Source organism: Pholis gunnellus (assembly GCF_910591455.1).
Source record: "Pholis gunnellus genome assembly, chromosome: 15".
In the NCBI taxonomy this organism is placed as follows: domain Eukaryota; kingdom Metazoa; phylum Chordata; class Actinopteri; order Perciformes; family Pholidae; genus Pholis; species Pholis gunnellus.
The window spans coordinates 10306437-10322745 of NC_136542.1; the positions used below are offsets into that span (position 1 = coordinate 10306437).

A 16309-nucleotide genomic window follows, 5' to 3' on the forward strand; every position below is an offset into this window, starting at 1 on the left:
CAATCCTGTTATCAACCTAAAAGCCAAATGTCCCTTTCAGACAGTTACCTGTGTTACTATTCCTCACATTTAGTTGCTTTAACACACACACACACCACAATCCCATGAATTTCACTGTAAGAGACGTTCATGAAAATGCAACATCTGGGTTGCACATTTTAATTGCTTTTCAATCTACAATGAATACATCTATCAATGCAAATATAGGCAAATTACACAAACACACAATTGCTACAAAAATATGATCTGGCATCATGTGAACAGACATTTAAAACACAAATGAACTTGTGCAAATTAAAAGAAACACAATTCATTGCCAAGCTGAGCGCTGCAGAAGGGTCTCCGGTTCCTGTCTTCATATCTTGTGAAAATAGCAGGTGCTGCAGTGGCACTCTGTGTGGTTTCTCACCCGTATGTTGTCTCTCTGAAAGAGACACAGATGAGAAGGAAGACACAAGAGTGATTATTAACAAAGTCAATCAGATCAAAATGCTGTTTTTAGCAGTGTGAGCAGTCAAAATATTCTGAACAACAGAACCCCAGAATTAAACTGCAAACCAAATTAAATCTAAACATCTGGAGAATTAATAAAAGTTCTTCGGGTCCTTTTGAATGTAAAAAATATTTATGTATATCTGTGTACACATATCTGAACCATCTGAGAAGTTTGAGGGTAAATATCTCTTTGGTGGAACTGCAAACAACTAATAGATCTCTAAAACATGGCAAGGGGCCCAAAGTACACACTGCTTTATTTTAAAACGAAACCACTGGTTTATTCTTTAGCAATACAATGTTAGCGTGTCTTTTCTGTTTTACAGTAGAAGAATAAAGCATACAATTGAATTATTTAAGTTACACCTCACAATTGTACTCGATTAAATGTACTTTCCACAACTGCGGACTGAACATGACCAAAGCCACTGAAATATCCCCAAACTAATCTGAACAAAAATCTAAAAACTATAGATCTATAAAATAGAATTTAGACTAAAAGTACAACAATAATATTCTAGACTATTTCCAACATGGAGCATTTTGTTTCAGAGTATTTCATCTGCAGATTTGGGGAACATATTTAGTCAGCATAGGTCTAAAGTTTCCCACTTAAACTCATTTCCATTGGCACACCATTTACAGAAAAGTTTGCCTGACAAATCTTTTGTCTGTACCTTTAATTGGACCTCGTAGCTGTGCTTTGCGACACAGCATGTTGCCTCCGAGGTGATGTTCTTTGGGATCGTCATTGTCTTCATGGCCTTGAGGGGTGTTGGGTACGCTCTGGAGAAGCAGCAGCCCATGCACTGGTAGATCGGTAGATGTTCCTTCGAGGAGAACAATTTGTTCCTGCTCAGTGTGCACTCCCCACAGCCCACTGGAGAAAGACGAGACAGTTGATCATCTTGTTATACAGGGACATTTCAGATCTAAAGTTAAAAACACAGTGTACAATCTTTGTGAATAGAGATGAATTAAAACAAATTGTGGCTAATTTACTGAAGTAAATCCTTGGTTTGTGTACTAGATTTCAGAGGAGAGTACTATTTGTATTAAAATGACATCTTACTGTTTGGTAATTCAAGGTTGGGGTAAGAATCTGCAACGTAAATAAGAAAAGACAACAGAAGAAGAGACAGTCCAGCTGATTTCACTGAGCCCATGGTGGTTATAGTAGTTATCTAATGATACAGAGACAAAAGAAAATGGTCAATCAATGGTCTTTTGCATCGAAGCATGAGTAACTCAGAGATAGAGTATTACCGTGTTGAAAGAAAGTTCCTTCTTCATCGTGCATCTGTGCAGGAGGGCTTTTTATTGAGGACTTCTGCTTCCCTTCAGCGCCGTTTTATATCGCGTCCCTCAGTCTGGGGCCACTTCCTGGATTAGGTGAAACCTACCAACCTTATCAACGATCTCAGTGACTCACTGGCCACTTTGCTACCTTTCTCATAATCCCTTTAAAGGACACAATGATGAGAACAAATCAGGGAAAGTCAAAACATAATTCCATCAACCTTCCATCCTGACTATGGATGCTGCATGTAATCCCTGGGATTTTCTTAACTGGGGGATGTTATTATTTGTCATGTCACAGCAAAGGGAGGGTCATTAGTTGAGTTTCGGTTTAATGCAGAAAGACCAATTGTTGGCTGTAAGTGCATAAAAGTAAAAGTTTTCATTATAAAGAGTGTAAAAGTGCGATGCTGAAATGTTTAAAGCAACGTCTTCACTCAGTTGTTGGATCCATTTGTCTCTTCAGTGTTCATAATGGCATAACTTCCTTATATTGTCAATATTCTTATATTATATTTCCCATGACAATGACCTGTATTTTCCTTCCATTTTCAAACATTCATTGCCCCAATTTATTCATTGGTAATCGATTGTTCAAAACAATTATGATAATTGATACATTGTCAAATTTGTTTTTTACCCAAAAAAAGGTGAAACCTGTCAAACATCCTGTGGTTCCAGCTTCTCAAATGTGGTAATTTGCTTATTTTCTTCGTCATATATGAATCTAACTTGAATATGGTTTGGTTTTGGACTTTTGGTCAGACAAAACAAGACATTTGATGATGTGATTTTTCACAATGCTTTGATATTTCATAGACTAAACAATGAATCAGTTAATTGCAATCTTTATGAAAGTTATTGTTTTAATGTTATGCATGCCCTACATGCAGTTTGACGTTGGATACTGCAGATATATTATGTAATACATAATACTGCCCTGTTATCTGATCACTGACTTTTAAACTGGAACGCTGCCATGCATCTTGTTTCTTAACAAATATCATTAAAACAAATATTGATAATAAATCTAAATGAACTTCAATAAAACATCACAGCATTAATTTATTTTGGGTGTATTCTTTTCATCCATAGTTTTATATTAAGGCAAAACTCTTTTGGATGGAAGAAGTTATGAATAAATGGAAAGATATCTGATAGTTGTTGAGGAGTCTCCATCTGTCCGCCTCCCACATCCGAAATGTCAAGGATGAATATGAATTTATTTTGCATTTCATCTGTCTGTTTACTTAAGTATCCATGTCCTGTGTCCTTGGTTGTGCTGGTGATAAATCCGTGGCCTACGAGTCCTAATTCAATAAGCGTTGAAGACGAGATGTTTCAAATCACAGAGATGTTTAAAGCAGGTTTTTGGCTTCTATCGCAGCATTCATAACATTGTATTTTAGATAATAATGTAAAAACTACTAATAAATGGAATTCATAACCACCAATATTTTGGGCATATGCATGTACGTTTATTAACAACAAACAAAATGTACTGTCAATCAAATATACCCTCGTAACATTATTTGAGTACATTGGCCTATTTACTACTGAAAAATAAACATTCAGGCATAAAAATAGAATCTCAAACATCAACCGATAAAAATGAGTAAAATCACATACGCCAGCATCTGACACGTTTTCATCATTATCTTTTATAAAAATCACACTTGGCTATTTGCAGAAGTGTCTAAAATAATCATGGAGCTGACTGATGAATTAGTTGAGCTGGGTAAGTCTGTTTAAGACGTACGAGAGATGAGATGTTATAAGAAATATGAGACACCCGAAAAGAGTGCTGCTGTACATCAAAGCCCGGCAACAGTTCACTGACAAGAAAGGCAACCAGCACAGAGGATTAGTTTGAGGACATGTGCAACTTCCGTCTCCTGAATTCTCGCATTGGCCTGCTTCATGGCCGCCTGATTTATGAAACAAGGAGTGGTGCTGAGTTTCTTATGCTCTGTGTGAGGCACATTGATCTGGCTGGATGAGGATGAGAATCACAGAGATGTGGAAAACCCCAGTTGTAGAGTAAATTGTGCAGCCTACACAAGGCACGCTCGGTGAAACACTAGTCCGATTTTTTGTCAGGGGCTCCGGTGTCGACGCTGTCACTGTTGCTGTAGAGGAGAGAGCATGGGTGACAGTGAGGTTAGCAGGTCATGTCTCAGACAGGCTCAATTCAAAGCCATGGTGATCTAGATGCTATTGATAAGTCAGGGAAAACAAACAACAACTGAATGAACCAGCGGCGACCTGTAGTTTTCTTGGCTATGACACAAATGAGGATATTTGATGGAGCAGTAAAGAGAATGATGATTGAAATCAAATCCAAGCATGTTAACAGGCTCATTACCAAAACCGAGGGCTGACTGAAACTAGTCATTAGATGAAAAATGTTTTAAAGCCGAGAATCGCAGGCTGACTTTGGGATATTTAAAGTATATTTGGTACCAGAAGATGCCGATTTGCTTGCCGTTGCAAATTTTAGAATGTTGCACTCCGAACCAGAGCAAAAATTCACCCATCAATCTTATTTGCTGCATCAATACTAAATCATTTTCTTCTGAAATATTATATAATATATTTTTTCTCGAAGCAAAGCACCATTTTGATGGAATATAACTGTAAGAATGTATCTGAGTAAATACACAGCGTGCAGGTGGCCATACATATATATCCTCTATACATCAGTGCAAAGATGGTGCATCGCTAAAAGGAATACAAAAGACTGAAAGGGATGAACTGAGGTTTTGCTAAGTTGTTTAGGAGCCACATCATTTTGCTTGGTGAACTCTCTCCACACGGTGGCATGAGAGATCTGTAATAGGCCTGTAGGTACAACTATGGCTATTTATCTCATTCAAGAGCCATAAAATAGTGGCTCTGCTGCATCAGAGGGACCAACAGAAACAAAGCAGACATTGTCAGAGACAGACTAACATAACCATAATGTTTCATCCTTCTTATATACAGTCTATAGTTTTCATAGCATGCTTAAGATGGCCACATTAACGAAATAAAAAAAGAACAGCAATACACAAAAACCTACCATGTAGTCGGTGTTAAAGAGGCAATATTAATGTCAATAAAGAGCTTGTCAACATTGTTATTGTGATATGATCAAATGTACCCACTGAAACTAATGATTTTAACCTAAATTATATCATGGAGCTCTTTTTACATTATTATCTTAGTAATACCGCTGTGAATATTAGCTGACTTCAGAAACTGGATCTTCATTTGACTTTTTATAGCAAAATGTTCTCAGTTTTGGCTAATCCCTGAAAACGTACAGACGACCTCTTCCACAGTCTTAGCACCTGCTGCATGTTGTCATAAAGCTGAATACAAAACTTTATGAACCAATTGTATTGTTCTCAAATATCTGTCTGAGCTTTGTTTGTTCTCTGAGGAGTCTTCACGGACATGAGCAATAAACATATTGTAGACCCATAAAAACTACACTTGTAGAGTCTGCAACAACCTGTGGATAAGACATGGAAGACGAAGCTTATTAGCAAAGTGTTTCTGGAAGTATTGAATACTTTTGACAATACTGACCTTTGTTATGCTTTGCCATTGTCCTTATCAAAATGTTTGTTTGTTGGGTAAGTTGTATATAACATTATTACTGATTGGGAATATGCAACAGGAAATCATTATGTTGCTCTTTTCCTCAACAGCTGCGTAAGTTATTCCTCAAAATATTCCAGCCCTCATCATCCAGCCATCCAATCCATCATTAATGTCCTACCTGTGGGAGTCGTTGGAGTCAGTTACCTGCTAAAGTTTTATTATTTCAGCCATGAGCCAAACATTAAATCCATGATTCACTCTAGCTGTGATGAAAATAGCAGATATAGCCAAATCCCAAATTCATACTCTGCATTGTATTGCCACTGCAATGCATTTGTATTTAAAACAATTGTCATGGATCAACACTGACACAAGTACTTTCCATTGCTCATAGAAAGTCATGTATCAACCTTGACTGTCCAAACATGCACCCAGAAATTGTCATAAAAAGATAACACAACATGGAATTTGACTAGTTTTTTTACTTGCAATGGACTCTCACTTTCAACCCCATCGTAAGATATTGAGAACAAATTGTTTACAAACTGGATTTTCTACAACAAACATAGACGCAAGTAACGACTTTTAAATCGGATTGTAATGCACAAACAAAAACAAGAACAACTTTTCTTTCCTATGATAATGTTGCAGATAATCTTGGTTACCAAACCAATACAAATGGCTACGTAGTTTGGCATAAATAAACATAAAATGTCTCTGCTGTATCAAACAAATAATCATTTAGGTTTCTATATACTCTGACCGGTTCTTTTGTTCATGGAGCAGAAGAGTGTTTAATCAATGGGAAGAGTGACACAGTGTGGTGGAAAGTGGGATCACCCTGCCTGCTTCCAGCCAAGCACTCTGCTGAAATATTGTCAGAGCTGGTCTGTTAATGTCACACATCTTGTTTTAGAATTGAATATATGAGGACTGGCATTTGGTACAATTTTACACAAAAATACTAATCATCTCTAAAATGAGTTATTGTTATTATTATTAGTAGTGGTAGTAGTATTGGTGGTGGAAGATTATCAGTAAATTATTAATAATAGGCTAATTTATTTCATTGTTATACTTCTTTGTTTTATTTCATTGGTGTTTACTTATACATTTGAGTTCAATGTTTTGTTTCTGTACCAAATCTTTTTACTGTTCTATTAGTCAGCACTCCTAACTAACCCCTTACAAAAGCAGTACTGCTGTTGTCGTGAAATTACTCTTCGTTAGCGGTCGTTAGTAGTTATGATGGATGCTTTGAATGACCTGCTGCTCCTCTGTGAAATGCATACAAGGCAAGCCCGTGCAGGGCTGTCCAAGAAACCCCTTCGACGAGACAAAACTCGAGGCGTGAACGTGGCAGCCATTTTACATCATCAAGAGTGAATGACTGAAGCCGGATCAGTGCCGGGAGTTTTACACTTTTTCTGTCTTTTAAATATCACATTTATCTTCCTAAATAATCAACACCATACACGTTGGTGATCCAGCGGCAGGTAGGGCGAATGCTACTATTTGGTCACGTTATTGTTGCTTAATGTATTGCTAAAAAGTCTGAATCGTGCGGGTGCTGTTTCAAACAATGTGGAAACTGGTGTTGGTTGGGAACGACTTCTCCAGACCGGCTTTTTGAAAATGGACTCTTCCTATCTGGCGGCACGTTGACAAACCACGCAACTAGCAGTCTAAACCTCTAGGCCTCGGTGAATGTAATTGCTTACAAAAGCTACACTTTCGTCAATAGCTGAAGTCCTTACTGGCAAATGTCCTAACAATGGCCTCACTGAAATTCCGTTCGAATTAGCATGCTAGCTTAAGCTAGCCTATTTTGACAGATCATAGAATTGACATGCTCATTGTCATCGTGTGCTAACAGCAGCTAGCTGGTTAAAGCCTGCTATCTTAGCAATAAATTGCTTTCCCGCGTAACCACTGTACCAACGGACGAACCACTTCCCTACTGGTTTATGACATTTAATGCAGACGCACTCGTAGAAAAAGCATATTAGCGCGTCATGTTATTGTGACGGTTCATGGTTAACTCGATAGCTCTAACGTTAGCTGTGCTAACTAGCCCGCTAGCTAGCTAGCTAGCCTCAACGTGTGCGAGCCAGTCCCCGCTGACGTTAAATATAACGTTACCATACACATCTTTTGAAAATAATTTATTCAGGTTTTTTTTAACGGTTCAAATTTAAAAACCCAAGATTAATTTGCACGCTACGTTCACGTTATGGTTACTTTTAACGTTGCAGAAACGTTTTTAACCACTGAAAGCACGTGCTTGGCGATATGAGTTTGATTAGCAGACGCTGCAATGTGTCGGTTGTGTGATATATTTAAGCCCATATTGGCTAAAGGGCAACGTTAGCGAAGTTATTGAGAGGCCGAAGCAGAAGATTGCTGTCCACGTTTTGCTCAGTCCAGCGTTGGCGGATATATTAGTGTGCTCAGAGCAGTTAGATCGGTGTTTGCCTCGGTATCTGTCGATTCAAAACAAACAAAATGATTTTTAATTTAACTTAGTGTCACAATATGTGCTGCCAAAGTGTCAAACATAAATGCTAAAGGGTGCATACTTGCTCTTTGGTCAGCTACCGGAAACTGGGTCTCACTCTCGGATGGAACACGTGTATCAGCTATCTAGCCTGTGCTGAAGTCAGCAGTGAGAAGGTAAGTTAACATGTAATTTAGAGCCCAAAGCAGACAAGGCGTCTGCACCAGCAGTGACCAAGAGGACTGCGATACAGCCCATAACAAGTGAACTTGGCACCATTTGCACAAACTTCTGAACCCAGAACAAATCAGAATGGGGGAAAAAAACTGCCACATGGGCACAAACTCGGTCGTTAAACCATTTTTAAAAGATGTCATTCAATAGATTCTTGCGGTAATTTTCGGTATGTGGATTGTCTGTCTTGCTTGCAATGTTCAAACATCTGTCAACTGCCTATACAGGTTTCTGGGTTTCTACCTCATGCAAGCTGAAAGCTGCAAGTCTTATGTCAGAATAGTGAAACGTCTACCGACTGTACAGGACCACACGACTATAATAACTTGTTTTGTACACAGCGACACCCCTGTTTATTGTTAGTTTGTGCTTATTAATACAAAAGACACTCTGTATCCAAGATTAGAAATGGTAAAAACATTATTTTTCCTGACTAGTCTGAGACTTTGCACTCTTCTGAACACATCCCAAGTCTTGCCCTTGACCCAGGATTAATTTGGCTCATTGCATTTACACAGATTTCTGGAGACATGGCCACAGAACATATTAATGGAAATGGTCCAGAAGAACCAATGGACACCTCTGCTGCAGTTACCCATTCTGAGCACTTCCAGACTTTATTAGAAGCTGGTTTACCACAGAAAGTTGCTGAAAAACTAGATGAAATTTACATAGCAGGTAAGGCACAAAGAATATACTTGCATATTCAAATATGCAATTTTTTTTGTTTATCAATTTCTTGCATGTACTGTCATTTTATCACCTTTTTGAATGGGGGAATTGGGATCACGAAGCAACTTTTTGTGGTTTCCTACCAAAATGGGTACTGCAGTGCTACAAAATATAAAATTACACATTACCAATGTGAAAATGTGTAAATGATTGCAGCATTTGCATTCCCAACATGGTTGCATGATCACTGGTGTCAGGGCAAATTAATTGTCCTCTCCCTGGGAGTGTCTTGGTAAGCCCGTCCAGTCTCTCCATTCATTTCCATGACGTTTCTCCGCATCCCATAAAATAATTGCAGATGGATAAACTGGTGTAAGTATGTCAGTCACAGCTTAGATATCTGTTGCTTTGGTTAGATCTTTACCAGTCTGGGGTGAGCTGCAGTGCAAAGTTTTGGGGTCATTTCAGGACTTAGTTTGTTCGGTCAGATTTGAAAAAATTCTTGGTCTGGCCTTTTCAGCCAGATGGAAGCGAGACAGAAACAATGGCGGCAGCTGTCTGGTGTGTGGCTGCCTTGGACAGGTGACGGCCCCTCCATGGAGGAGAATGCAGACCAGCTCATTAGAAACTCCCAGCTACAGTATAGAGGGGAACTAGCATATCAAGTTGCATTGTCACATCTGTTGTGATTAGTTCTGCAAAAACTTGCTGGTTGGAGAGTAAAGTGCAGCCTGACTACTGAATACAGCACTATTAGATTAGCCTGCTCCTCCCTTCCAATTGTAGTGATCATTATCCATTACACAATTTAAAAGATTTGTTATGCAAAAATAACTCATGCAAATATTTCTCTTTAGTCCTTTCAGTTGTACTTACATGACACGGTAGTAATCAAGTAAGTAAGTACGGACTTCCTCAGCCTGGTTAGTAGCTCACTGTTTCTCCCTCTGTCTGTCCCCCCCCCTCCTCCAGGTTTGGTGTCACATAGTGACTTAGATGATCGAGCGATTGAGGCTCTGAAAGAATTCAACGAGGAAGGTGCTCTGCAAGTCCTTTTGCAATTTAAGGACAGCGACCTCTCACATGTTCAGGTATGCGTGTGGGTTGTTTAGATAACCTTTATAATTTCTGATGTCTTCATACAAAGTGGATGATTGTCCTCTGTGCAGTGTGATGCATCATGGCATGTAGTAAAATATCCCTTAGCTGTCATTATCTACAAGACAGATTATTCATTTTGTGTGGAACTAAGAATCAGAAGTTGTCCTAATTATCATGACACATTTAATGGACATAATTCTAGTATTTAATAGTTTCTCTTCCTTCTTTCAGAACAAAAGTGCCTTTCTTTGTGGCGTGATGAAGACGTACAGACAGAGAGAGAAACAAGGGACCAAAGTGTCAGACACCAATAAAGGACCAGATGAAGCCAAAATCAAAGTGAGAACTAATCCTGAATTTAATTAATTGTGTCCGATTTAATGCTTGGGACAAAATATGCTGATGCAATGCTTATAATTTATTTCTTTAACCAGCATGCTGTTTGAATAAAGGACACATTTTAAATAAGGATGTTTTGCATGGCTTTTAATGTGCTTCATCTACTGTGGAACTTGTTTGTTTTTTTAATTTAAATTTTTATCTATGACTGTCAAACAGCACTCTCCTCTCTTTTCCATGTTTTGTTATGATCAGGCTTTGCTGGAGAGAACTGGCTACACACTTGATGTAACAACAGGCCAGAGGAAGTATGGAGGGCCCCCACCAGAGTCTGCTCACTCAGGGGCCCAGCCCACCATCGGTACAGAGGTACAGAACATGTCTTCTTTAAAGTTGCACTATTATGCACATATGGTGTCTTAATGATGACAATCTTTTATTATCTGTAGTAACCTCGGTTACACTGATGTTTTACCGCTAAGACCTGAATGGACACCTTTTTCCTAAATGCCGTCTATGTTTTAACCTCACATGACAAGTCACAGAGTGGCTCTTATAGTGTCCTTTCCTCTCAACCTGACAGATATTTGTAGGCAAAATTCCCAGAGACCTCTTTGAGGACGAGCTGGTTCCGCTGTTTGAGAAAGCCGGCCCCATCTGGGATTTGCGCCTGATGATGGATCCTCTTAGTGGCCTGAACAGAGGATATGCCTTTGTCACTTTCTGCACTAAAGATGCTGCACAGCAGGCGGTCAAATTGGTATGTTTACTCTCCTGAAAGAGGGAGGGTCTGATGGAATTGTTGGTTAAATTGCAGACAGTAGTTTTAGTCAACAAGTAAGCTAAGTTTTTGTTTCTTCCTCTCTAATGACGTCCTCCGTTCTTCCACAGTGCAACAACAATGAAATTCGACCGGGTAAACACATCGGCGTGTGCATCTCTGTGGCCAATAATAGACTGTTTGTTGGCTCGATCCCCAAGAGTAAAACAAAAGAGCAGATTGTTGAAGAATTTGCAAAAGTCACAGGTGAGTCTGCATCATCCTTTGATTTACCTTTCTGAATAATATTTAGTGAAATATTAATTCTACAGCTTTTATTTTGATATTATCTACTTTTTGCCTGTTTGACAATGTTGATTAGATTTGCTGTGCATTTAAGATCTGCAATGAAAGAAGCTTTGACAATTAGTTTCAAGCATTTCCTGTTCATGTCCAAATGATGACCTTTTATGTACTATGCTGGAGTGACTCACGTCACCATGATGGTTTACCGCTAAGATCTGACTGGACACCAAACAGAAAGGCAGATTGACGTCACTAGTTTGGTAGTTCATTGATCTGTGATTTCAGTTGAATAAAGCCATTTAACCGTTGCTGCCTTTTCTCCACCTCTTCCCCGTTTCTCGTCTCTACAGAGGGTCTAAATGATGTCATATTGTACCACCAGCCAGACGACAAGAAGAAGAATCGGGGCTTTTGCTTCCTCGAGTATGAAGACCACAAGACGGCAGCTCAGGCCCGCCGCCGACTGATGAGCGGAAAGGTGAAGGTGTGGGGAAACGTGGTCACCGTGGAGTGGGCCGACCCAATCGAGGACCCAGACCCCGAGGTCATGGCCAAGGTAAGACTCGGGGCCAGAGGTTGTTGGTCGCATAACGTTTACTTTCTATGACCGTCTGCTACAATTGTATTAGAACCTTTTGTTTTCCATTACCAGGTCAAGGTGCTGTTTGTGAGGAACTTGGCGAGCACCGTTACAGAAGAGATACTTGAAAAGTCCTTCAGTCAGTTTGGCAAGCTGGAGCGGGTGAAAAAATTGAAAGACTATGCCTTCATCCACTTCGAGGAAAGAGATGGTGCTGTGAAGGTATGGAAGAAGACACCTGCCACTGGACTGACATGCATCAGCTTAATCTTTAATCTGTTGTTTTTGCAGTGAAAACATACTTTCATTGATACGTTTCACAGGCTTTGGCTGATCTCAACGGCAAAGACCTCGAGGGAGAGCACATTGAAATAGTCTTCGCCAAGCCCCCCGACCAGAAGAGGAAAGAGCGCAAAGCCCAGAGACAAGCTGCTAAAACACACATGTAAGAGGGAACAATGCAACTCAAACCTGTGACCGTCACTCATGCAGTCAGCACATTTTAATTTTGATATTAAGCAGAATGCAGCGTTTACGTTGAGTCTATCATCTTTCAGGTATGATGAATACTATTATTACGGGCCTCCCCACATGCCCCCACCCACGAGAGGCAGAGGCCGAGGCGGGAGGGGAGGCTATTCTTACCCCCCCGACTATTATGGCTATGAAGACTATTACGATTACTATGGATACGACTACCACAACTACCGGGGCGGTTACGATGACCCGTACTACGGGTATGACGACTTCCAGGGGTCTGGGAGAGTACGAGGAGCTAGGGGAGGAGTCCGTGGTGGTGGTGCCAGCCAGACCAGGGGCCGCGGTGGCGTCACACCGAGGGGCCGAGTGGGCTTCTCCCAGCGAGGAGCCCCTGGAACAAGCAGAGGTAACTTTAATTTGTTTGATTCAAATTAAAGAAGTCACACAGATAATTACTGCTCACTTGTGGAAAATGCCGTGCCACGTGGCTCAGTTTATTTTCAGTAAGTCTTGAATGTCACAGGAAAAAGGACGACTGAGCTCAGTGTTGGCGTCGACATAGTTTCTATCTGTGGGTCAGGTGAAGGGGTGTAGTAGATTAGCAGCTGAGGATGACCTACAGAGCAGGTATTGATCGTCTCAATGATTTTGTTAGTAATTATAAGACTGCACTTGAACTTAAGTTAGACCTGCTTATTGGCCTCATAACTAATCCCTGGCAGGTGTCATCTTTCAGAGCAGCCAGCCAGTTTGTTTGCCAGCAGACGAAGGTCATTCACAACATACTATACTTCTAAGGAGGCTAGCTGAGCCCCATCCTAGTGGCAAAACACTGTCTTCAGTCTAAGTTTTGTGGAGTTTCCTTGGTCCATCAGTGTGCAACATGGATGTCTGGATTTTCTTTTCAAAATTCTGTACTAATTTTATCTTTCCTCTCATTGGACCAGCAGGGAAACGGGGCCGAGGGCGTTCCTGACCTGTCACTGTGGCTACTGACTTGATGTGTGGGCTTACACCGTTAGCTGCAATGGATGTTGACACAAAAAAAGAGCACGGCAAAAAGGTCCAATGATATTCCAGCCTTACAGAAGAAGCATCTCCCCTCCCCATGTTTTTTTTATTTTCATTTGTTTCTAAAACTGCCACCTTAAAAAGATGACTGGAGGATTCTAAATACTCTCCACAACCTCTTTGCCCCGAGCCCCTGTACCCAGCCCTGGTTTACAGGGCACTATGTATTGCCCTTACAATCTACCCCTTCCCTGTCCCTGAACATGCCATTTTTAAATAATTATTGAAGAAATTGCACTTTTTTAAGTTCTTGGGTTTGAAGTGGCTCAAAGGAGCTTGATGCTATTGTATATTTTTGTGCTAATCGCAATTTTTACTGTCGGAATATCCATGTTCTTAATCGTTTGATCTGGATGTTTGACAGAGAACATTTGCAGGTTTTTAGGGTGTACCCACCTGGCATGGATAAGTCAGGCATTCCAGGAAAGTGGTTCTTTTCAGAACTTGTCTTTAAAGGGTTGGTTGACTACCTCAGTACAGAGGACTAAACTACCCGGCCTGTACTGTAAATAGGGAAACTATATTGATGAAAGCAGGGCTTGTTTTCATACAAAATATGCACAAGAGCTGGAGCGCAAAAACAATGTACTTAATGTAATATAGTCATTTTAGCTGCAGCTCTGACACTGCAAACAGTCAAACTGGGCATGCAAAACAATCTCATGTGATGAGTCTGAACAAGCCCTGCTTTTATCCTATTTTGAACTGAATTAGCCGCCTTGCTTCTTCAGAGTATGTAGTTACTGGTTGTATAGTTTTTCGGATAAAATGTTACTTTTGTAAAGGCTTCAACATCACAGGCATCCAACTGCCTTTGATTTAAAAAAAAAAAAAAATTAAAAAATAATAAAGCCCTGCAGTGTCCCTTTTGTGCCACTGTATTATTCCAGTGGGTTGGTTTTATATTGATGCCAATGGATTTTCTAACAACGTCAAAATCATGTAAAACAACCTAATCCAGTTCGTCATCATATAAGATCATGTTAATCTTGAATGATCCCTTCCCAGCTCCAAGACGGCAACTTTGTGAAAGATATTTCGGGTTAATCTTGATGGATGACTGAATTGCCATATTGCCCCGTCAGTGAGCATGTGTGCCTGTCATAGGCTGGTGAGGGATCATAGACACACAGTGGTAGAAGGGATGCTGCAGTGAAGGATTTCTACTTCCCGGGTATAGCAAAAAGGAAACTGCTCTTCAATCCCAGTTTTCTACAGTTAACTCCCTCAATAAAATCATTACAACCACCTTTTGAAAAAAAGATGTTAGCAGTTTTAAACTATTGTTGGTGGCCAACAACGTTTTTTGCATTCCTGCAAATAAATTGTTTTATACTGTAAAATGGAGGTGAGTGTAACTTATTTTTGTAATAAAGTTTTTGATTTCTATCTGTGTCTTAGTCTTTGGATAAAATCTCAATGCGATGCAAATGCTTTGTGCAAGATGTGCTACTTTTATTTTTTGGCTTACAAAGGATAATACATATAAAGCACGCGTTATATCAGGCTTTGGCTAACTGAACAGACCAATATGTGTTTTCTTATTTATTATATGAAACGATAAAGACTTGTGATCACACATTTCTACAGCACAGTTCCACTTCAAGTTTCCCAGAAAGCCAAACATCATGCACAACCGTGGCCCTGAAACTCAAAACTATATTGAGTATTATTTAATTACACCTGCCATGACATTATCAGACCATTATTTTTATGTTTTGCTTAATTTCAACCGGTTTCTATCACCACCTCATACACAGTTCTGCCCAACACTGTAACGTAATCATCAGGTAACGACAGCAATGATACTGATGTGACTCACGTGCGAGTGCAGCTGAACTAATTAGCCTGCTGACGTTAGTGGGCTAATTGGCGGCTAATGTAGTTATTGATAACAACGCGAATGCACGTCGTCTAACAATATAATTAATTGACATGGTTGAAGAAAAGCCACTTCCTCTTCGGTCTCGTCTCTTAAATTTGGGACCTCAAACGTGTATTCGGGCTTATTTATTTGAGGTAACGTGTAACGTCAGCTGATATAACGTCACTTGTTTGTCTGTAAACTAACGTTATAGTATATAGCCAGTACGTTGTGAGCGCAGCGGAGGTGACATCACGCGTCTCCAGCGCTGACAGCGTTGCCCCTCAAATAGACATTCATGACAGCTACAGAGCACCGCAGCCGTTAGCACAGCATCGGCGTTTTAGCACAGCCTGTACACGGACGTTGCGGTGCAATTACCTCTAATCCTGCTGTGGTGCACAGCTGTGCGCGGACACCTCGCCCTCTCCTATAAACAAGGCAACCTGCGCATTTATTCTGCAAATTCATGATGGTGTCGCTGATGGACTACAATGAAAACTGGCCCTTAACATCCACCGTACATTTACAGTAAGTGCTGGAGTCGATGGATACAAAAACACTACAAGCAGCTTGGTATGTAAACTGAATAAACAGCATACAGTTACACGATTCTGAACTGTGTCGCTGTCATGTATCGCTGCTGCACGCCGTTATTTATTCGTAGACAGTGGCTACATGCTGCCTTCTGTATTTTGCAGTAATATGCAATAGGCTACATGTGAAGAGGCTCCCCAAGGCGACGAAGATGGGATGCATCAGGGCTTGTCTGCAGAAAATAAGACGCACGGTGAAGCTGGAGCGGTTCAGAGAGCTGGGTCGACAGTATCCAGTCTTCTGCTTTCTGCTGCTGGTCCTGCTGCTGTCCACTGTGCTTTTAAACAGGCAAGGAGGCCAAAACAGTGGTTATTACTCCCATCAATGTCACTTCATATATAACATCACTGACATATATTCCCTCTATATCCTAAAATGTATTTTTTTCAGTCAATGGCCTTATTTTTCTTCTGTTTTGACAGGTAT

At 40.2% G+C, this 16309-nt stretch overlaps 2 protein-coding genes across 4 annotated transcripts; one reads left to right on the plus strand and one right to left on the minus strand.

The window, feature by feature from the left end:
* Window positions 1–355: 355 nt before the first annotated feature.
* cga (glycoprotein hormones, alpha polypeptide) lies at window positions 356–1661 on the minus strand (the record flags this gene model as incomplete). Its single annotated transcript, XM_079175250.1, has 3 exons — window positions 356–424; window positions 1173–1375; window positions 1568–1661. The coding sequence occupies 3 exons, from the start codon at window positions 1659–1661 to the stop codon at window positions 356–358; spliced, it is 366 nt and encodes a 121-aa protein (XP_079031376.1).
* Window positions 1662–6753: 5092 nt separating this feature from the next.
* On the plus strand, window positions 6754–14811 carry LOC306707772 (heterogeneous nuclear ribonucleoprotein Q-like). Of its 3 annotated transcripts, XM_079175374.1 has the most exons (13): window positions 6760–6878; window positions 7977–8055; window positions 8632–8791; window positions 9758–9876; window positions 10118–10225; window positions 10481–10594; window positions 10809–10985; window positions 11117–11252; window positions 11642–11847; window positions 11944–12093; window positions 12195–12316; window positions 12429–12757; window positions 13299–14811. In XM_079175374.1, the coding sequence occupies exons 3-13, from the start codon at window positions 8644–8646 to the stop codon at window positions 13325–13327; spliced, it is 1638 nt and encodes a 545-aa protein (XP_079031500.1). In that variant the 5' UTR covers window positions 6760–6878; window positions 7977–8055; window positions 8632–8643; the 3' UTR covers window positions 13328–14811. The 3 variants fall into 3 exon arrangements, with proteins under 3 accessions (XP_079031501.1, XP_079031500.1, XP_079031502.1); XM_079175375.1 differs by lacking the exon at window positions 7977–8055 and having other exon boundaries at window positions 6754–6878; XM_079175376.1 differs by lacking the exons at window positions 6760–6878; window positions 7977–8055 and having other exon boundaries at window positions 8066–8791.
* Window positions 14812–16309: the final 1498 nt, after the last annotated feature.